Source organism: Lipotes vexillifer, unplaced genomic scaffold (assembly GCF_000442215.2).
Source record: "Lipotes vexillifer unplaced genomic scaffold, Lipotes_vexillifer_v1.1 scaffold39, whole genome shotgun sequence".
NCBI classification, from domain to species: Eukaryota; Metazoa; Chordata; class Mammalia; order Artiodactyla; family Lipotidae; genus Lipotes; species Lipotes vexillifer.
Genome location: NW_006787038.1, coordinates 2,017,254 through 2,040,890, shown reverse-complemented (window position 1 = coordinate 2,040,890; position 23,637 = coordinate 2,017,254). Strand labels below are relative to the sequence as shown.

At 41.5% G+C, this 23,637-nt stretch overlaps 1 protein-coding gene across 1 annotated transcript in view; it reads left to right on the top strand.

The window, feature by feature from the left end:
• Positions 1-23,637, top strand: part of TMED10 (transmembrane p24 trafficking protein 10) — a 42,091-nt gene that overhangs the window by 13,747 nt on the left and 4,707 nt on the right. The window contains exons 2-3 of the mRNA XM_007459749.1: positions 3,536-3,647; positions 10,060-10,133. Of these exons, the coding sequence (XP_007459811.1) occupies positions 3,536-3,647; positions 10,060-10,133 (186 nt within the window). The remainder of the gene's footprint in view (positions 1-3,535; positions 3,648-10,059; positions 10,134-23,637) is intronic.

The window sequence follows — 23,637 nt, the reverse complement described above, 5'->3', positions numbered from 1 at the left end:
TCCTGCTGTGGGGCTGCAACATGGAATGTGGAAAGAGCATAGGTTTTAGACCCTGTCTTCAAATCTACATACACAATTTATTAGCGCTGTGATAATGAACAAGTTACTAAGTTTCTGCCTCAGTAAAATAGGGATAATAAGACTGGCCTCTCTGGGATTGTTGTGAAGATTAAAGACTATATAGGTAAAGTTTATAACATAATTCTTTAATCCCCGTATCCTTCCAAACCACTCAGTTGTAGACCCCAGACCTAAATCATATAATACTTTTCTTTGCTCCTGCATCCTGGCTGCTAGGTGCGGCCACTAGAAATCCATGGTCCCTGATCTCAGCTCTCACCTCAGTGCTGCCCAACAGTTCTTTCATGTGATTTTAGCCAGCTTTCTTCCTGTCCTATGCAGAGGTCAGATATCGGTGGCCCAGAAGTTGGTTCTATAGACTTTTTTCTTCTTTTTTTTGCGGTACGCAGGCCTCTCACTGTTGTGGCCTCTCCTGTTGCGGAGCACAGGCTCTGGACATGCAGGCTCAGTGGCCGTGGCTCACGGGCCCAGCCGCTCCGTGGCACGTGGGATCCTCCCGGACTGGGGCACGAACCCGTGTCCCCTGCATCGGCAGGTGGACTCTCAACCACTGCGCCACCAGGGAAGCCCCTATAGACATTTTTTGTTTGGCCTTGAGATAGTTTTTCAAATGTTGGGATTGGTTGTGAGGATTTAAAAACTAAGAGATTTCAAATAACAGTTAAAATGTTTAGGTTCTTTTGGAGAATTAGATTGTCTGAAAAGCTGGCACGCCGTGGTAGTAATTGGTTTCTCCCTTGAGAAAGGCCTGTCTCCTATTTGCCACATTGTTCACCACACCTCGTGGACTTGTGCTGGCCCATTAGACTCAGTTTATGCTGCTTGCTTGGTCTTTGTGGGCATTCACTTTTTGGTCTTGTCCTGTGGGCTCTCCGGTTTTTTTGTTTGTTTGTTTTTAAATATTTATTTAGCTTGCGCCGGGTCTTAGTTGAGGCGCGCGGGATCTTCGTTGCGGTATGCATGCAGGATATAGTTCCCCGACCAGGGATCAAACCCGGGCCCCCTGCATTAGGGGTGCAGAGTCTTACCCACTGGACCACCAGGGAAGTCCCTGGGCTCTCCGTTTTTATTTTATTTATTTTAATTTATTTTTTTCTCCATTTTTAGAATTCCTCAGATGTGGCCCCTTCTCTCCATACACAAAGCCTTCATCATCTCTAACCTGGAGTACTGGGTTCGAGTCCTAACACATCTTCTTATCTCTAGTATTGTCCCTCTTGAGTCTGTCTTCACAGTGTTATCAGATTTATCTTTCTAAACTGCAAGTTGAATCGCATCACTCTGGTTTCAAATTCTTCATTGCCTTTTCCACTTTGTGTGCAATAAACTCCTTAGCATGATGTTGTAGTTCTACATGATCTGGCTAGTATCTCTCCAGCCACTTAACCTCTCTGTGCCTCAGTTTCCTCCTGTGGAACATGGGAGAAAAAATGCTTCTTACCTGTAGGGTTATAGTGAAGATCAAGTAAAAAATGCATATAAAGCCCTTGGCACAGTACTCAGCATTTAGTAAGTGCTTAATAAATATTAGCTATTAGTGTTATGATGATACCATGTTTTTGTTCTGTTTTGTTTTTCTGGACCTAAGCCTTCATATTTGCTGTCTCTTCTACCCTGAATGTCTTTACTCCTATTCTTCCCTTGATTGCAACTCATCCTTCATGACTCAGCTCCTGTGTCACCTCCTCCACGATACACTCTGTGACCCTCCATAATGCTATGGCACAGACGCACTCTCCACACTGCAGCGATACTCTGCATTTATACTCTTAAGTATACACTGCATTTATACTCTTAAGCCCTTCGAAGATGAGAACTATCTTCCACATCCTGTTTCTCCAGCGACCAGTGCAGATCCAGGCATCTTAAATGTTTGACAAATTAATGAATGATGAACATCATTCATGGCAGAAGATACTTGGTTAATATTACTGCTGTTACTCTTAGGGAATTTAGATGTGCCATAAAACCTTTTTTATTAACCCATCATTTCAAATTTGTCTAGCAGTGGTAACAATTCTTTCGTTATGTTTTTCTTCACAAAACTGAAATAACTTTATTTCTGACCATAAGTGATACATGCCTTTGTACAAAAAAAAAAATTATAAAGAAATCTCACTACTCAGAAATAACTAGTGTTATTAAAGTGCTTTAAATATATAGGTTTATATGTATACTATTCAATTTTTATATTTAAAATCTCATCTATAATTGAATCTTGTTTTACAAACAGCATTAGAACGTCCAGTTTAATATAATGAATCCACTATTTTTGTGTTCTACATTTCAAGTAGCTTCCTGTCTTAGGTCATGAAATGTGTCTTCTGCCAAGACAACCATGTGCTCTAGAAAAGAAGCCTGAGACCCGGTCTGTCATATTACTGTGTCAAGCCCTTGCTTTATATGCAACCATTCACTTACCAATATATGCCGCTTCGTCTGTGCTTACAGGTCGTTCTGTAGGAATGGAGCGGTTTAAGTTTGGAAACCTAGAGCCAACAACCTGGAAGACAGGAATTATCATTTGTGGAAGCCAAAGATGTCTTTTTTAGGAGTAATTTCTTGTTTATCCCCCTGCCTTCCCCCACCCCTTGTAGCCATTGACATAATCCACATAAAATCTGCAGAAATAGCTCTGCCAGATTTTTCCTCCAGGCATGCCTTCTTTTCCTTCACTCCTTGTGTCAGGTGCTCCATTTCCACTCTCCACCCCTCCCCCCAACCGTGTGTCAAGATTTGTTTTATACAGGAAATGTGTTCTTATATATCTTTCTCCTTTCTGTATATTCTTTCAGTAATTATCCACTTCCATTTTCCCTTTCTAGGAAATGATACTGATCTACATTCTATAAAGAGAACTTTTGCTAATAAACCCACTTTATATCAGCTATATCAACTGTGTGAAATTTGCTGTATTTGGGTTTCACTTTCTAATCCAATTCCTGTCTTTGGGAATGGTTGGACCATAGTGATCATAACAGACTGTCCTTTTTTTTTTTTTTTTGATAAATTTATTTATGTTATTTATTTGGCTGCGTTGGGTCTTCTTTGCTGTGCACGGGCTTACTCTAGTTGCGGCGAGCGGGGGCTACTCTTCTTTGCGGTGCTTGGGCTTCTCATTGTCGTGGTTTCTCTTGTTGCAGAGCATGAGTTCTAGGCGCGCGGACTTCAGTAGTTGTGGCACCTGGGCTTCAGTAGTGTGGCTCGCGGGCTCTACAGCGCAGGCTCAGTAGTTGTGGTGCACTAGCTTAGTTGCTCTGCAGCATGTGGGATCTTCCTGGACCAGGGTTCAAACCTGTGTCCCCTGCATTGGCAGGCGGATTCTTAACCACTGCACCACCAGGGAAGCCCTAGACTGTCTTTTATAGACAGTGTTTCTTTCCATTTCTCCAATTTCTGTAAGTTCTCTTCCTGAGTAATTTGCTGCCTGTTCTTACTTACTTTTTACTTTTAGATTACAGATTCTGCTGGCCATATTCTGTACTCCAAGGAGGATGCAACCAAGGGGAAATTTGCCTTTACCACTGAAGATTATGACATGTTCGAAGTGTGTTTTGAGAGCAGGGGTAAGTAAATCAGAGTATTTTCCCTGAATTAAGCATCATCTTCTAAGCAAGTTAGAGCATGAACTTTCTCTCTTGGTCTGGGCAAGAAGAGGAAATGAAAACTACATTTGCTGGAGTGCACACACATATAATATAAGTGAAAGTTGGCGAATTGGTAGAGTTCTTCATGTGCAGGAGTAGGCATTTCTTGAATCCTGTGATATACTTGGCTTGAATGATAGAGTTGAATTTGGTATAGTTGCTAGAAAATAGTGCATTTATATGCTAGTGACATGTTTTCTTTGGGATTAGAAGTAGGGTCTGTCTGACAAATAATGTATCGTCAGAAGCAGTTTCGATCTCCAGGGCACTTGCTATTTCCTAGTCCTGATAACTTGCTGTGGCTTCTTCTGTGCATCTCAAGGCCAAGAGTCCTTAGTAACTTTTAGGCTGATTGATTACCTGATGGCTTCTGTGCTCAGTGGTTGGGGGAAAAGCACATGCTTTTTCACTCCCTATTCTTCAGCTTCAAGGACACCAGACTCTAAAAGCTGTATGCATTTATACCTGTTATATTACTTGGGACCCTTTGGGGCTGCAGGACACAAAAACATAACTCAAACTGGCTTAAAGAGGAAGAAGAGAAAGACCATGTGACTCTCTGAACAGGGAAGTCTACAGTGTGGTACTGACTTCAGGCAGGGCTGTATCTTGGGGTTTTAACGGTATCATTGGAACCTTACATTGTTTTTAGTGCTTCCTCTTTTTGCCTCCATTTGACTTTATTCTCAGGCTTTCTCTGTATGGTGGCAAAGGGACTCCTAGCAATTTTACATTTATAGAATGTTCAGAACATACGATCCTAGAAGAAAAGCAAGCACCTTTGCCAACACCTCCAACATATTCCCAGGAATAGCAAAAGAACCAGCTGCTTTTAACAGTTAACCAGAAATTGACCCCTGATCTAAAGTGGGTCAGTTTAGCCTAAAAGCTAAGGGAGTTTGCCTGAAGTAAATGGAATAATAGATTAAGAATAGAAAATTAAAAGACTGTATGTAATAGTGATTTCATGACTGATACCCTTCTCCCTGCCCCCACCCCTGCCAGTTCCAGGATGTCTCAACAGTATTCTAGACATTTCCACATGGTTGTGCTATTCTTACCTCAAAACTCAGACATCTAAGACTGTATTCATGACCTACTCTTTCAAATTAGTTCCCCTCACTCATCAGTATTAACACCATCCTTCCAGTTACTTGGGCTCACTTATTTGAAACTACATACTTTTGTCTTTTCCAGTCTGTCATCAAGTTATGCTGATACTTCTTTCAAAATACCTCCTGTATCTGCCACCACACAGATCTGAACTCTAATCTTTCAAATCATGGATCATGTCATTAGCCTTCTAACTGATATCCCTGCTTTTAATATATCCAAATACTGCCACCAGATTTATCTCCTAAAACACATCTTTCATTATGTCCTTTTTCAAAAGCTTTCCCTTCTTTGTAGTGGCAGTAATATTCCTGTTGTATAGAACGAAACACAGAATCATGAAATTTTCAAGCTAGAAGGGATTTTAGGCATCATGGCTTTTAATAGTCTTTATACTCTTGCTCCATCCAACCTTATCTTCCTCTGCGCATCAGGCCCCAGTCATTCTGGTTTGCTATGCCTTCTAAACATGTCACATTTATTCATTTGTTGGAATGCTCTCTTCCCATATGAACATAGGTTTACCTTTAGTTTTGGGGGTTTTTTGTTTTTCTTTTTTAATATTTATTTATTTGTTTGTTTCGGCTGTGCCAAGTCTTGGTTGCCCCACGTGGGATCTTTGTTGCGGCGTGTTTAGTTGTGGCATGCAGACTTCTTAGTTGCAGCATGTGGACTCTTAGGTGCGGCATGCATGTGGACTCTTAGGTGCGGCATGCATGTGGGTCCTGGTTCCCCTACCAGGGATCGAACCCGGGCCCCCTGCATTGGGAGTGTGGAGTCTTACCCACTGGACCAAAGGGAAGTCCCTACCTTTAGTTCTTTTAGAATGCATCCCTCAGCCGTTCTAGTCTGCTTGATATCTCAATCAATTGATTGATTCATCCATCACTGTTCTAGGTGATGGGGATATAGCAGTGAATAAAACAGAAGTCTCTGTTCTCAGTGGAGCTTACATTTTCATTGGAGCAAGCAGACAATAGACAAATATAAGTCAAATGGGGGCTTCCCTGGTGGCGCAGTGGTAAAGAATCCATCTGCCAATGCGGGAGACACAGGTTCGAGCCCTGGTCCAGGAAGCTCCCACATGCCGCGGAGCAGCTAAGCCTGCGCGCCACAACTACTGAGCCTGTGCTCTAGAGCCCGCGAGCCACAACTGCTGAAGCCTGTGCGCCTAGAGCACATGCTCCGCAATAAGAGAAGCCTTGCGCACCACAGCAGAGTAGCCCCCGCTTGCCGCAACTAGAGAAAAGCCCGCGTGCAGCAATGAAGACCCAATGCAGCCATAAATTTATTTATTTATTAAAAAAAAGAAGTCAGATGATAATGAGGGCTTTGGAGAGAAAGCAGACACCTTAAGATGCTGAGCATGTCTCAGAAACAGCAAGGAGGTCAGTGTGGCTTCCTCTGAATAGTGCATCACTTACTGATTGGATTGTTTATTTAAGTATTTGAATATATATATCTCTCACACACACAGCCTTGTGTTGTTTAAGTGTCTAGTGTATATATCTTACATTCCCAATTTTGAACTCTTTGAAGGCAGAGATTATCTTTTGTTCTGAATTTCTTATATGCTGATGCCGTGCATGTAAATGCCTAGGAACTAGTTCAGAAATGTGTGTGTATATATGTATAAATGTATGTGTACACACACACGTTATAGCCAGCACTCAATTTCTAGTTTCATTTGTGTTTATTCAGCTGTTTATTCTGATGTGAAGACCTGATACCTTGTAGTCTTTGGAGCCCCTTTAAAAGACTGTCTATTTGTCAGGCAGAGAGAAATTTCAAAGGGTGTTTTTACAAAGGAGACCCTTTATAGCCATGATGTCAGCTAAGGGGATGGGCTGGCTGTTCTGTGCAAGAAATTGTGTGGTCTGGACTCAGATGGTCTCTGGTTTTGTGGTTTCATTCGTGTTTGAATAATGCTAAAGCTGTGCTGTGGCAAACAGAGATAGCAAGAAGAGTCTGTTAGGAAGAGAATATCTTGATTATTCCGACCAGGCGGAGCTGTGAGCTGCTTGGATTTCACAACTTTTTAAGTGAGGAAGAGAAGCAAATATTTGCATTGAATCTCTTACGGGCAGTGCTATGATCAGGATTGCACATTAGATTTGGGAGAAGATACCTCTCTGGGTGTCACTTTTTGTTTTGCTTTCTTTTGTTTTGGAAACCTAATTGGTTTAATGCTCTGAAGGTATCTGTGACTTGGCTTAGTTTCTTTTTCTTTTTTTTTTTTAAATAAATGTATTTATTTATTTTTGGCTGCGTTGGGTTTCCATTGCTGCATGCGTGCTTTCTCTAGTTGCAGCAGGCGGGGGCTACCCTTTATTGCATGTGCAGGCTTCTCATTGTGGTGGCTTCTCTTTATTGTGGAGCATGGGCTCTAGGCAAGCGGGCCTCAGTAGTCGGGGCGCACGGGCTTAGTTGCTCCGTGGCATGTGGGATCTTCCCGGACCAGGGCTCGAACCGGTGTCCCCTGCATTGGCAGGCGGATTCTTAACCACTGTGCCACCAGGGAAGTCCTTGGCTTAGTTTCTTGATCCCAGTCTTATAAGCTTTCAAATTGATCTTTCTGGTCTATCCAAAAGAACTTTTTTTACTGTCTTTTAAACATGCCACAATCCTTTCAATAGCTGAGTCTTTGTTCATGTGTTCCCTTCTGTCCAGATACTTTGTCTGCCGTCAGGCGCTGCCTCTCAAGTGAAGTCTTTCCACAACTAATCTCTTCCCTCTTCTAACCTTTGCTCCATAGCTGGGATTGTCTGAACCATTTTTGTTTTTTCCTTAAAGTTTTATATGCTTTGCATTTTTACTGTAGCTGGTATGCATATTTATGTCTTAGATGCCCATAGAATTATTTGAAGGCAGAGATTGCAATCTCCAGCACGGTTCTAGCGCCTTGTGAGTTCTCAATGAGTAATTTTTGAATTGACATTTCAGAAAATCTCCAGTGTTTCTCGGGGTACAGTACCATTCTCTATGGCTTATGGTCTCAGGAACCATGATGCTTAACTGGTAGTATTTCCCAAAACTCCTAATTTCATGCAGGCAGTTTTTAATTATACAAGTAATCAGGTGAATTCCAGGAGATTGAGACTGAGCAGTTTTCTGGGCCTCTTTTGAATCTTTCCCTTTCTCCTACTTGATGATGTAAGAATAGAATTCCTTTTTTTTTTTTTTTCTGTACGCGGGCCTCTCACTGTTGTGGCCTCTCCCATTGCGGAGCACAGGCAACCTAATTGGTTTAATGCTCTGAAGGTATCTGTGACTTGGCTTAGTTTCTTTTTCTTTTTTTTTTTTAAATAAATGTATTTATTTATTTTTGGCTGCGTTGGGTTTCCATTGCTGCATGCGTGCTTTCTCTAGTTGCAGCAGGCGGGGGCTACCCTTTATTGCATGTGCAGGCTTCTCATTGTGGTGGCTTCTCTTTATTGTGGAGCATGGGCTCTAGGCAAGCGGGCCTCAGTAGTCGGGGCGCACGGGCTTAGTTGCTCCGTGGCATGTGGGATCTTCCCGGACCAGGGCTCGAACCGGTGTCCCCTGCATTGGCAGGCGGATTCTTAACCACTGTGCCACCAGGGAAGTCCTTGGCTTAGTTTCTTGATCCCAGTCTTATAAGCTTTCAAATTGATCTTTCTGGTCTATCCAAAAGAACTTTTTTTACTGTCTTTTAAACATGCCACAATCCTTTCAATAGCTGAGTCTTTGTTCATGTGTTCCCTTCTGTCCAGATACTTTGTCTGCCGTCAGGCGCTGCCTCTCAAGTGAAGTCTTTCCACAACTAATCTCTTCCCTCTTCTAACCTTTGCTCCATAGCTGGGATTGTCTGAACCATTTTTGTTTTTTCCTTAAAGTTTTATATGCTTTGCATTTTTACTGTAGCTGGTATGCATATTTATGTCTTAGATGCCCATAGAATTATTTGAAGGCAGAGATTGCAATCTCCAGCACGGTTCTAGCGCCTTGTGAGTTCTCAATGAGTAATTTTTGAATTGACATTTCAGAAAATCTCCAGTGTTTCTCGGGGTACAGTACCATTCTCTATGGCTTATGGTCTCAGGAACCATGATGCTTAACTGGTAGTATTTCCCAAAACTCCTAATTTCATGCAGGCAGTTTTTAATTATACAAGTAATCAGGTGAATTCCAGGAGATTGAGACTGAGCAGTTTTCTGGGCCTCTTTTGAATCTTTCCCTTTCTCCTACTTGATGATGTAAGAATAGAATTCCTTTTTTTTTTTTTTTTCTGTACGCGGGCCTCTCACTGTTGTGGCCTCTCCCATTGCGGAGCACAGGCTCCGGACGCGCAGGCTCAGTGGCCATGGCTCATGGGCCCAGCTGCTCCTCGGCATGTGGGATCTTCCCGGACCGGGCCATGAACCTGTGTCCCCTGCATTGGCAGGCGGACTCTCAACCACTGCGCCACCAGGGAAGCCTGAGTAGAATTCCTTTTGATCAAGCTGAATCAGATTATCTTTTCTAATATGAACATTGCTCTGTTGGTCCTACTATCCCAAATAGACTTTTCTGTTTGTAAGAAGTATCCCTGAGAATTTTACTCTTACTGTTAAGTTTCTTCTTGGGCTCTTCTAAAGGCTTTGTGGGAATAGTCCTGTAACACTTTATTTACCTATTGAAATGGCCTTACATTGACCAAAATGTTTGAAATAAGTGGAATAGTAGACAAATCCTGTGTACTTTTCAGTACTCATATTTGTATTAAGTAAATTCAAGCTTAGCGTATACCCGGTAATCCTTCTCTCAGAATTTCACAGGTCAGCCTTTTCAGATGTGGAAATGTGCCTTTTCAGCCTAGGTTGGTGCCCACTACCTATTGGTCTATATGCCACTCAGTTGTATGCTGTTGTGACTTTAATTTCCTAATCCAGTGAGCCTGTGTGTTTTCTCTTCCCCTGTTCTGTTCCTCTGTAGTACCAGCTGCAGTATCTTGTGTCCTGCTCCCTGAGAGATGTTTGCCAGCAGCATGTTCTTGTCACTTTCTGGCACCCCACACAGATAGAGGCTTTGTCTGGAATGCTTGTGATTTTTAGCCAGAGCCAGGAATTTTCTGCAGCTGAGTAGGGGGAGGAGTTGCTGCTGTTTCTTGCTGTTTCCCTCTATTGAGAGGGTAGGGCTTAGGGAGAGGGAGGGTGGGTGGGTGATTTCCCGGAATTTTAAACATTCCGCACAATGAATCCTTTGATTTCTTTCTCAGGAACAGGGCGGATACCTGACCAACTCGTGATCCTAGACATGAAGCATGGAGTGGAGGCGAAAAATTACGAAGAGGTATGTCCTGCTGTAACAGCCAGTAGAGGCAGTAGCTTGCTGTTCTGTGAGGTTTCTGTGACCTAGTCAGGCCAACAGGCTGTGCTTTGCCCAGGAGGCTGTGGTTTTCTCAGCAGTCATGTGATAACCAGCTTGATATAAAAAGTTGTGTTAACAGCCTTGAACAATAATTCTGGCTGTGCTGTCAGCCAAATGACTGGACCAACGGTCCCATAGAAATGTTGGTGTGATAAAACTCAAGCATATGCCATTAGTGCTCTTGAGACATCTGAAACCAGATATATATTTATAATTTTTAAAAGCTGGAATTCATTTATGTTAATGTTCAAGGTTAAGAAAAGTGGTTTTTTTAAAAATTCCTATGGCTTTTATTCCCAGACTGACAGCTATGTATATAGCTAGGGCATAGATTAAGTGCTGTTTTAGACTTGAACAGTTGTGCTGTCTTTGAGAAACACAATAATCAAAAGTAGCTTTTAGTTAAAATAATTTCAAATTTTTCAAAGAGAGCAAGATGGAAGAAAAAACTGCAAGAGACTAGCAGTTTTGCTGACAGGAAGTATTGTAGAGAATAAAAATAGGCATTTATTTGGGTGGTAAGGAGGTAGAAGTGTGCATAGAATTAGGGGAAGGGAGACCAAGCCCTTTTAATCTCAATTATTGTGAGAGACTCTGGGGGCAGCACAAAATGGTTCTTCAAATGAAGAGCACCTTTGAAAAACCACAAGAACTATTTAAGACTGGAGGATTGATCTTTACAGAAAGATAAGAGTGTTTGTACCGAGATCAGTCTTTTTACAGCAGTACCTGAAGGCATGAAGAAGAGGTGGGGTACAGGAAATGTAAATGGCTTTTGAAGAATGTAAACTGAATAAACAAAGGAAAGTTGTTTTAAGTGATATAAGAGAATTTTCTAGGAATGTTGGAACAAGAGAAGTTATTCTATCTTTGGTCAGAACTTGGAAGGGAAGTATCCTAAAATGGAAGGTTGGAAGTGACTGGCTGGTTCTACGACAGGAAGTAGTACTACAATGATTGCAGCTCTCCAGGTCTTTCCTCTTTTCTCCTAGTTCTTGTGTGTGTTCAACTGAACAAAACTAGACCGAGTTGTTTGTAGGGAATAAACAGGAGCAAGTGATTCAGTTGTGAATGGAAGACAATTCCTAGTGGAGACTTTGATTTGCTTGTTGCTGTATCCAGGCTAGTTTAAGTAAAAGAAATAAAGCAAGAGCTTCTTTGTTTGATGAACTTAAGACTAAACTGAAAAATCCAAGAATCCTAATTATATCTAAATAAGATAACGTAAGTTAAAGCACTGCTGTACGGTATAAAACACTAAGAAAAATATTGTATTATCATGAGGTAGAAGAATAGGTAAAATGATTTTCAGTTTTTGAGTACTGCTGCTATATTCTCAACCTCAGATTGGACATTAGACATAGCTTGTTTTTCTGTAAAACAGATGGTATTATTGTGAGTTTACATATAGAATGATGTGGACGTCACTATCGTATGGCATTTTATTTTTTTATTATTTTTTAATATATCTTTATTGGAGTATAGCTGCTCCACAATACTGCGCTAGCCTCTGTTGCACAACAAAGTGAATCAGCCACATGCACGCATACATCCCCAGCCTCTTGAGCCTCCCTCCCACCCTCCCTATCCCACCCCTCTAGGTCATCACAAAGCACCGAGCTGATCTCCTGTGCTATGCATCTGCTTCCCACTAGCTGTTTCACATTCGGTAGTGTATATATGTCGATGCTACTCTCACTTCGCCCCAGCTTCCCTCTCCACCCCGTGTCCTCAAGTCCATTCTCTATGTCTACGTCTTTATTCCTGCCCTGCCACTAGATTCATTAGTACCGTTTTTTTTTTTAGATTCCCTATATATGTGTTAGCATACGGTATTTGTTTTTCTCTTTCTGATTTACTTCACTGTATGACAGACTCTAGGTCCATCCACCTCACTACAAATAATTCAATTTCATTTCTTTTTATGGCTGAGTAATACTCCATTGTATATATGTGCCACATCTTCTTTATCCATTCATCTGTCGATGCACATTTAGATTGCTTCCATGTCCTGGCTATTGTAAATAGTGCTGCAACGAACATTGTGGTACATGTCTTTTTTTGAATTATGTTTTTCTTAGGGTATATGCCCACTAGTGGGATTGCTGGGTCATATGGTAGTTCTATTTTTAGTTTTTTAAAAAACCTCCATACTGTTCGCCATAGTGGTTGTATCAATTTACATTCCCACCAGCAGTGCAGGAGGGTACCCTTTTTACTACACCCTTTCCAGCATTTATTGTTTGTAGATTTTTTGATGCTGGCCATTCTGACTGTTGTGAGGTGATACTCCATTGTAGTTTTGATTCGCATTTCTCTAATAGTGATGTTGAGCATCTTTTCATGTGCCTCTTGGCCATCTGTATGTCTTCTTTGGTGAAATGTCTATTTAGGTCTTCCACCCATTTATTTTTCTTTTCTTTTTTAAGCAGAGGTTTTCTTAGAAGCCCATATGATTTAAATTTATTTATTTATTTATTTATGGCTGTGTTGGGTCTTCATTTCTGTGCGAGGGCTTTCTCTAGCTGTGGCAAGCGGCGGCCACTCTTCGTCGCGGTGTGCGGGCCTCTCACTATCGCGGCCTTTCTTGTTGCGGAGCACAGGCTCCAGACGCGCAGGCTCAGTAATTGTGGCTCATGGGCCCAGTTGCTCCGTGGCATGCGGAATCTTCCCAGACCAGGGCTTGAACCCGTGTCCCCTGCATTGGCAGGCAGATTCTCAACCACTGCGCCACCAGGGAAGCCCCTTCCACCCATTTTTTAATTGGATTGTTTGTGTTTTTGATATTGAGCTCCATGAGCTGTTTGTGTATTTTGGAGGTTAATCCTTTGTCCGTTGTTTCATTTGCACATATTTTCTGCCATTCTGAGGGTTGTCTTTTCGTCTTGTTTATGGTTTCCTTTGCTGTGCAAAAGCTTTTAAGTTTCATTAGGTCCCATTTGTTTATTTTTGTTTTTATTTGCATTACTCTAGGAGGTGGGTCAAAAAAAGACCTTGCTGTGGTGTATGTCAGAGTGTTCGTCCTATGTTTTCCTCTAAGAGTTTTATGGTGTCTGGTCTTACTTTTAGGTCTTTAATCCATTTTGAGATTATTTTTGTGTATGGTGTTAGGTAGTGGTGTAAATTCATTCTTTTACATGTAGCTGTCCCGTTTTCCCAGCACCAGTTATCGAAGAGGCTGTCTTTTCTCCATTGTATGTTCTTGCCTCCTTTGTTGTAAATTAGGTGGCCATATGTGCGTGGGTTTATCTCTGGGCTTTCTGTCTTGTACCATTGATCTATATTTCTGTTTTCGTGCCAGTACCATACTGTCTTTTTTTTTTTTTTTTTTTTTTTTTTTTATACAGCAGATTCTTATTAGTTATCTATTTTATACATATTAGTGTATATATGTCAATCCCAATCTCCTAATTCATCACACCACCACCACCACCACCCCCGCCACTTTCCCCACTTGGTGTCCATACATTTGTTCTCTATATCTGTGTCTCTATTTCTGCCCTGCAAACCGGTTCATACTGTCTTGAATACTGTAGCTTTGTAGTATAGTTTGAAGTTGGGGAGCCTGATTCCTCCAGCTCCGTTTTTCTTTCTCAAGATTGCTTTAGCTATTTGGGGTCTTGTGTGTTTCCATATTAACTGTAAATTTTTTTTTCTAATTCTGTGAAGAATGCCACTGGTAATTTGATAGGGATTGCATTGAATCTGTAGGTTGCTTTGAGTAGTATAGTCATTTCCACAATACTGAGTCTTCCAATCCAGGAACATTGTATATCTCTCCATCTGTTTATGTCATCTTTGATTTCTTTCATTAGTGTTTTATAGTTTTCTGAGTACACGTCTTTCACCTCCTTAGATAGGTTTATTCCTAGGTATTTTATTCTTTTTGTTGTGTTGGTAAATGGGGTTGTTTCCTTAATTTCTCTTTCTGATTTTTTGTTGTTAGTGTATAGAAATGCAAGAGATTTCTGTGCATTAATTTTGTATCCTGCAACCTTACCAAATTCATTGATTAGTTCTAGTAGTTTTCTGGTGGCATCTTTAGGATTTTCTATGTGTAGTATCATGTCATCTGCAAATAGTGACAGTTTTACTTCTTCTTTTCCAATCTGTATTCCTTTTATTTCTTTTTCTTCTATGATTGCCGTGGCTAGGATTTCCAAAACTGTTGACTAAGAGTGGCTAGAGTGGACACCCTTGTCTTGTACCTGATCTCAGTGGAAATGCTTTCAGTTTTTCACCATTGAGTATGATGTTTGCTGTGGGTTTGTCATATAAGGCCTTTATTATGTTGAGGTAGGTTCCCTCTGTGCCCATTTTCTGGAGAGTTTTTATCATAAATTGGTGTTGAATTTTGTCAAAAGCTTTTTCTGCATCTATTGAGATGATCATTTGGTTTTTATTCCTCAATTTGTTAATGTGGTGTATCACATTGATTTGTGTATATTGAAGAATCTTTGCGTCCCTGGGATAAATCCCACTCGATCATGGTGTATGATCCTTTTGATATGTTGTTGGATTCTGTTTGCTAGTATTTTGTTCAGGAACTTTGCATCTCTGTTCATCAGTGATATTGGTCTCCAATTTTCTTTTTTTGTGGTATCTTTTTCTGGTTTTGGTATCAGGGTGATGGTGGCTTTATAGAATGGATTTGGGAGTGTTCCTCCCCCTGCAATTTTTTGGAAGAGTTTGAGAAGGATCAGTGTTAGCTCTTCTCTAAATGTTTGGTAGGATTTGCCTGTGAAGCTATCTGGTCCTCGACTTTTGTTTGTTGGAAGATTTTAAATTACAGTTTCAATTGGGAGATTGGGATTGACATGTATACACTGATGTGTATAAAATGGATGACTAATAAGAAAAGATAAATAAATAAACAACAAATTACAGTTTCAATTTCATTGCTTGTGATAGGTCTGTTTATATTTTCTAATTCTTCCTGGTTCAGTCTTGGAAAATTGCACCTTTCCAAGAATTTGTCCATTTCTTCGTGGTTGTCCATTTTATTGGCATATGGTTGTTTGTAGTAGTCTCTTATAATCCTTTGTATTTCTGTGGTGTTGGTTGTGATTTCTCCTTTTTCATTTCTAATTTTATTGATTTGCATCCTCTCCCTTTTTTTCTTGATGAGTCTGGCTAACGGTTTATCAATTTTGCTTATCTTCTCAAAGAACCAGCTTTCAGTTTTATTGATCTTTGCTATTGTTTTCTTCGTTTCTATTTCATTTATTTCTACTCTGATCTTTATGATTTCTTTCCTTCTGCTGACTTTGGGTTTTCTTTGTTCTTCTTCCTCTAGTTGCTTTACGTGTAGAGTTAGATTGTTTATTTGCAATTTCTCTTGTTTCTTGAGGTGAGATTGAATTGCTATAAACTTCCCTCTTAGAACTGCTTTTGCTGCATCCCATAGGTTTTGGGTTGTTGTGTTTTCATTGTCATTTGTTTCTATGTATTTTTTGATTTCTTCTTTGATTTCTTCTGTGATCTCCTGGTTATTTAGTAGTGCACTGTTTAGCATCCGTGTATTTGTGGGGTTTTTTAATTTATTTATTTATTTATTTATTTTTGGCTGCATTGGGTCTTTGTTGCTCCGTGCACGCTTTTTCTAGTTGCAGCGAGCAGGGGCTACTCTTTGTTGCAGTGTGCGGGCTTCTCATTGTGGTGGCTTCTCTTGTTGCGGAGCACGGGCAGGCTTCAGTAGTTGTGGCATGAGGGCTCAGTAGTTGTGGCTCGCAGACTCTAGAGCACAGGCTCAGTAGTTGTGGCACACGGGCTTAATTGCTCCACGGCATGTGGGATCCTCCTGGACCAGGGCTTGAACCCGTGTCCCCTGCATTGGCGGGCGGATTCTTAGCCACTGTGCCACCAGGAAGTCCCTGTATTTGTGTTTTTTACAGTTTTTTTTCCTGTAATTGATTTCCAATCTCATGGCATTGTGGTCAGAAAAGATGCTTGATATGATTTCAGTTTTCTTAAATTTTCCGAGGCTTGATTTGTGACCCAAGATGTGATCTATCCTGGAGAATATTCTGTATGCACTTGAGAAGAAAGTGTATTCTGCCACTTTTGGGTGGAATGTTCTATGAATATCAATTAAATCTATCTGGTCTGTTGTGTCATTTAAAGCTTGTGTTTCCTTATTTATTTTCTGGTTGGATGATCTGTCCATTGGTATAAGTGGGGTGTTAAAGTCCCCTGCTATCATTGTGTTACTGTCAGTTTCCCCTTTCATGGTTGTTAGCATTTGCCTTATATATTGAGGTGCTCCTATGTTGGGTGCATAAACATTTATAATTGTTATATCTTCTGGGATTGATCCCTTGATCATTATGTAGTGTCCTTCCTCATCTCTTGTAACAGTCTTTATTTTAAAGTCTATTTTATCTGATACGAGTATTGCTACTCCAGCTTTCTTTTGATTTCCATGGAATATCTTTTTCCACCCCTTCATTTTCAGTCTGTATGTGTCCTTAGGTCTGAAGTGAGTCTCTTGTAGACAGCATATATATGGGTCTTGTTTTTGTATCCATTTGGCCAGTCTGTGTCTTTTGGCTGAGGCATTTAATCCATTTACATTCAAGGTTATTATTGATATGTATATTCCTATTACCATTTTCCTAATTGTGGGTTTGTTTGGTTTGTTTTTGTGGGTCTTTTTCTTCTCTGTGTTTCCCACCTAGAGAAGTTTCTTTAGCATTTGTTGTAAAGATGGTTTGGTGATGCTGAATTCTCTTAGCTTTTGCTTGTCTGAAAAGCTTTTGATTTCTCTGTAGAATCTGAATGAGATCTTTGCTGGATAGAGTAATCTTGGTTGTAGGTTTTTCTCTTTCATCACTTTAAGTATATCCTGCCACTCCGTTCTGGCCTGCAGAGTTTCTGCTGAAAAGTCAGCTGATAACCTTATGGGGTGTCCTTTGTATGTTATTTTTTGTTTTTCCCTCGCTGCTTTTAATATTTTTTCTTTGAATTTAATTTTTGTTAGCTTGATTAATATGTGTCTTTGTCTGTTTCTCCTGGGGTTTATCCTGGTTGGGACTCTGTGCTTCCTGGACTTGGTGACTATTTCCTTTCCCATGTTAGGGAAGTTTTCCACTATAATCTCTTCAGATATTTTCTCAGACCCTTTCTTTTTCACTTCTTCTGGGACCCCTATAATTCAAATGTTGGTGCATTTAGTGTTGTCCCAGAGGTCTGTGAGATTGTCTTCAGTTCTTTTCATTCTTTTTTCTTTATTCTGCCCCTTGGCAGTTATTTCCACGATTATGTCTTCCAGCTCACTTATTCGTTCTTCTGCCTCAGTTATTCTGTTATTGATACCTTCTACTGTATTTTTCATTTCAGTTATTGTGTTGTTCTTCTCTGTTTGTTCTTTAGTTCTTCTAGGTCTTTGTTAAACATTTCTTGTATTTTCTCAATCCGTGCTTCCATCCTATTTCCAAGATTCTGGATCATCTTTACTATAATTACTCTGAATTCTTTTTCAGGTAAATTGCCTGTTTCCTCTTCATTTATTTGATCTTTTAGGCTTCTACCTTGATCATTCATCTGTGACATATTTTTTGCTGTTTCCTTCTCTTTTTTTTTTTGATGAGTGGGATTGTGTTCCTGTCTTACTGGTTGTTTGGCTTGAGGCTTTCAGCACTGGAGTTTGTACACTGTTGGGTAGTGTTGGGTCTTGGTGCTGAGATGAGGACCTCCGGGAGACCTCACTCCGATGAATATTCCCTGGGGTCTGAGGTTCTCTGTTAGTCTGGTGGTTCGGACTTGGAGTTCCCACCACAGGAGCTTTGGCCTGACCCCTGGCTCATGAACCAAGATCCTGCAAGCCACGCGGAGTGGCAAAAAAAGGGGGTGGTGGTGCATAGAACAATGACAAAGAAAAAAAATAAAATTAGACTAGGAAACTAGCAGATATGTTAGAAGGAATATAAAAATTAAAATATAGTTGAAACAACAACTAGAAGGTAAAACAGAACCACAGTAGTAAGAAAGGAGGAGAGGAAAAAAAAAAGAAAGGTGGAAAAGGCCTTGGCTGTGGAGGGTGGGGCCTAAGCAGGGGTGGGGTTTGGGTGGTGGGCGGGACCTATGCTTAGGACTCATGCTTAGGACTGGAAAAGGCCCTGGGGGGGGGTGGGGCTTAGGCTCAAGGAACAGAAGGGGCTCAGAGGGTGGGGGACCCCACCTGGGAGCTCAGCAGGTCCCCAAGCTCAAGTGGGCAGGGCCATCTCAGAGGGCCCCCTCCCACCCGCCTCTCCTGATCTCCCTGGCCTCCCTCCTATGCCCCCAGGACCCACGTGGCCCTGAGGGGGCCTCTGAGGGGGTAGGACCCGGCCCAAGAGCCAGGCAGACTTCTCCTGCCGATTGGGCAGGGGATAGCATGCTGCCCCCTGATCCGAGCCCCCAAGGGTCCCTCCAGGCGTGGGAAACCCTCCGCCGCCCAGCCACCCCTCAGGAGCGCTGGTCCTATCTGGCCTCCACTTCTTCTCCCCTCAGTCCCCCCACGTCCTACCAGTTCGCTTGGGGTTTCCTCCCGTCACCTTGGGCACGGAGGTCCCCCACCAGCATCCTGCAGGCACCCTAGTTTTGGGGAGACGCAGACTCCATGCCTTCCCACACTGCCATCTTGACTCCGCCCCCCCCCCCCATGTGGCATTTTAGAATCCCCATACCTCCTGGAATTTCTGTCATCTTTGGACTTTGTTGACACTGGGAAAGGGCCTTTATCTTTCCTGACCTTTTACTTAACCTAAGAGGGGAATCCCTAGCAGAAAGGAAACCACAGTGCTTCCTTTGCCTGCTTCCTGCTTCGGAAGTCTGGCACGTCCTAAGCCTTTCTTTACGCACATGGTTACAACACAACTCTAAATTCTCTTTCTTAACCAAGAAACTCCTCCCACTGCTTTCTTCGGTGGTCTACCTCCCCACTGCCCCACCCCACAAAAAGCAGATCAGACTGAGACAGAGGAGGACAAGTGGTTATTACACAGGCCAAAGACTAGCCCTTTTCTCAGTCTGTGGCTAGGCTGCCTTAAACCTTGCTCAGAAATAGCTATTAGTTGTCTCTGGGCTAATGCCTGTGACAAGAACATGGATAATAGAAGCACTTGTTGAGTGGTTAATTACCAGAGAGCACTGAGCCTATGTAGAGGTTTTGAGGCATTTAATTTCAGGCCCTTCAGGCAAGGGAGAGACTTTATCTCCAGAGGATTGCGGCCCTTCAGCATCAGTATTTAGATTCCGGAAGGTGGCACATTTCTTTTAATGTTTTTTTCACATCACAGCTCTCCCTCACATTTGCGGACTTCATAATTCTGAAATCCCATGTGGTCCTGTAAGATTCAGTAGTAATCGCTGTCTAAATAGCTGGGCAGAGTACCACACTACCTACTAAATTGTTATGGAGGATTAGTTAATGCATGTGAATTGCTATGTAAACACGATACAAATGTAAAGTGACATTATTTGAAGGCAGAATGGTTGCCATTTTGTAAAGAAGCACAGTCTTGTAGTTTGAATTCTTTAAAGAGAAAGAATGTGTATTTCCTCAGAAATAAAGCACTTTTGATTCCCTCCATTGTATTTTAAGGACCTCTCACCCCTATCAGAGGGTGGCATTTGCCCCTCAGAGGGTGGCATTTTTGTAGAATCAGTATGTGAATTGAGCCATTTCTTTTTAGTTTGTGGTCTGTGAACTAGAACAGCGGTTTGGAGGGACTTACTGTCTAATCTTACAGTTGTGGGAATGAAGGCAATTATCCCACCAAGAACGAGCTGTCTGACATATCCTCTAACTCTTGGGCTGTATATGTCCCCTCTTGCTTGAATGTCCACATTTTCAACTCAACTAAAGTCATGTTTTGCCTAGGGGTTCTATCAGTATGCCATTTGCTACCAACAAATACACCAAAAACACAGTTGCACTTGTTGGAGCAACAGCTGAAGGCTTTCCAAAGGTTCTGTTTCTCTGTTTCTCTGAATGCCCTCATGAAGAAGGAACTCTGGTTTTCTATACTTGATCCAAAATCCCTTTCTTGACATAAGTTAAATGGGTAAGGCACCTGACACATAGGTGATCAGTTCAGTAGATTTTAGTTCCCTTCTCCTACCCTTTCTAGAAACTGCCAAATGGCTATGACAGAGTAAATAGGATCTTTCTAATTTCATTCATTTAGCCCTAAGGTTGGCAGTATTAGCTGGACTTATTTTGGCACACTGTTGACCTTTTGACCTTCGTTGAAGAAGCCTGTGATTCACATGCCCCCATGTATAAGTAGACTTGCCTTTGGGTGTACAACTGTCTTCATTATCTTGATTGTGTTAGACTGGATGGTCTCCACTTTTATTGCTATGCTTCTAAAATTTGCAGGGGCTGTGGAGTGGGGTGTGGAGATAACAGAGTCATTTGTCTGAATCTGGCTCTCCTCAAGAAGCTTCTCTCTTGAGTTTCTCAGTGTTCCACCAAGGGAAAGAATCTAGTGATTCTCTAGAGGCTGTTTTCACATGTGTGTTTTAAGAAGCAGTCTTTCAGATTTAATACCTTTCCTTGGTACAATTACATAGAACTCTGAACTCTTTAGATTCAGATCATCATTAGAGGAATGGAAAATTTGGATATGGTTTAAGAAGGGTAATTTTATGGTTATTTTGGAGGTGTCGTAGATACACAGGGAAAGCTTTTCCAAGCAATACCTAACATTACAGATGAAAAGTGATAGATACTGTGGTAGAGAGAACTTTTTCCTAGGCAGTGTGCCTGGTGAAGATGAATGCTGAGTGAAAGTAAATGCAGAGTGCTCTTAACACACAGGGAGTGTGTGCTTCAGGGGACCAGCAGCACATAGCTGCTATGAGAAAGTTGGTTCCTTAAAAAAGGCATAGAATGGACCTAATGGGTTAGCTACAAGTGTGTGCCATGTATCAGGCATGTGGGACTACACAAGGTATATATCATTCTAATTCTGTTGAGTTCAAGATCCAAACTAGTGTGGATAAAAAGGATAAAAAGCAAAAACAAAGTGAATATGACAATATATGATTGAGTGTTAATTGTGTGACACAGTCTAAGTGTTGTAGGGCATTAGGGAAGAGGGAATCAGTGTTAACAGCAGTGGTTAAAGGAGGCTTCGTGGTTAAGGCTGGAAAGATAGGTACGATTTAGATACACTGAGTGTGTACGCTTTTGGAAGTCAGGGATTCACTTTTGCTTACTTTTTACAGCAGAGCTTTGCAGTTTTGATGCTAAATAAATGCTTTGGCGACCCTGGGTAGGGAGTCAAGAGACCGTGGTACTGCTAGTCTTGGTCTTCCCCTCAAAGGACTGAATAACTTTATGGAATCATGAGTTTCCTTATTTGTAAAATGAAGTCTCTGGTAGCTCTGATATTTTTGATTATTTAATGGTTAAATGCAGCCTACAAGGGGAATGCTACCTCCTAGTGGAGAACCTGTGGTACACATTGTCAAATAGGGTTTGCTTTTATCAGACTGTTGGCAAAACACACATCATCCTTCCAACCTTGGAAGAGAAAAGTAGACCAGAATAATGGCCTGCCTTCGTGAGATGTGTAATTTCACATTCTTACAGACACTTTGAACATTGAATCAGATGTTTTGAATAGCAGAACAACAGTCAGTGGGGATATTGATAGAGGTTTTCATATTAGCTTTTTGTACTGACTGATATAAAGTCTTGATACTCATTATTATTATTATTATTATTTATTTGGCTGCATTGGGTCTTAGTCGCAGCATGTGGGATCTTCGTTGTGACGCTCAGGCTTCTCTCTAGTTGTGTGCAGGCTCCAGAGTGCGTGGGCTCGGTAGTTGCAGTGCATGGGCTCTCTAGTTGTGGCACACAGGCTCAGTAGTTGTGGTGCATGGGCTTAGTTGCCCCGCAGCGTATGGGATCTTAGCTCCCCGACCAGGGATCGAACCCGCGTCCCCGGCATTGGAAGGCTCATTCTTAACCACTGGACCACCAGGGAAGTCCCTTGATGATACTCTTTGAATGCTTAGTCCTGGGCAAGCAAAGAGGGTCTACTTTTAAAATACTTAGGATAATTTGTTTTAAAATTTTATTCTATTAGTTATAAAAATTAGAGTAATGCAGTATGAAACCTACGAAGTTTGACTGATAAACTGGACAACTTACCCAGATCCTTGTGGCCTACTATAGCTCATTCACTTCACTTTTGATCCAGATAAAACTTAGTCTAGTCATCTGGTTTTCTTCACCAAATTTTTTTGTCCCTACAGAATAAAATATAAACTCAGACTTGGATTGTAATTCTAGCTCAACCAAGCTCTGAGACCTTGGGCAAGTTATTTAACACTCTGAGCCTTAATTTCCTCATCTGAGAAATTTAGGAATAATAATATTCACCATATATAGGATTATGTTATGAGGATTAAGTGAGAGTATAAGATATAAAATACGGATCACATTCTGGGTATAGAGTAATAGGTGTAATTCATTATATTACCTTCTTCATCCTCATCCTCAATTTAGCTCCAGCCTAACTTTTTTGTGTGTGTGTGTGGTACGCGGGCCTCTAACTGCTGTGGCCTCTCCTGCTGCGGAGCACAGGCTCCGGACACGCAGGCTCAGCGGCCATGGCTCACGGGCCCAGCCGCTCCACGGCATGTGGGATCTTCCCAGACCGGGGCATGAACCCGCGTCCCCTGCATCGGCAGACGGACCCCCAACCACTGCGCCACCAGGGAAGCCCCAGCCTAACTTTTGAGGCTTATATTTGCTATTACCCATCACCCACCCACAAGCTCGCATGCGCGCACACACACGCACATCTACCTACTTATAACTAGGCTACTCATGGCCTCCTAAGCAGGGCCTGCACTTTCTTCCCTACATGTTTTGGTTTGCAGGTTCCCCCCAGCCTTAAATATCTGTCCCTCCCATCTCTTAAAATCCTGTACATCTGTATGACCCAACTCCCCCACTTCCTGTTAAGCTTTCCTTTATTCTTCTAATTGTAATTAAGTTCGTGCTACTTTCTTTGCATTCCACTCTCAATGTGTACCTTTGTTGTAGAAGTTAATACATAGTGCTTAATATTATGGTTGTAGCTTTTTAGGTGAGCCTCTCCACGAGACTGTGAGCTTCTTAGGAGCAGAGATCATAATTTATCTTGGTGCCTTGCACATAATAAGCCCTCAAAAAAACATTGTTAGGGTATTAAAATGTTAAAAAACAAAACAGAAAAACCTTTTTACATTTGTTTTGATTTCTAGGTTTAGATGAAATGTAGAAATATATTCATTATTTTTATTTCCACTGAGTCTCCATGATATGTTAGATGGTTGAAATAGCAAGTTGGTTTTCAATATTGTTTTAGTCTTTTGGCAATTCTTTACGTTCGCTGGATTTTAAACTAGTATCAAGAATAAAGGTAGTTATCAGGCAGAGATG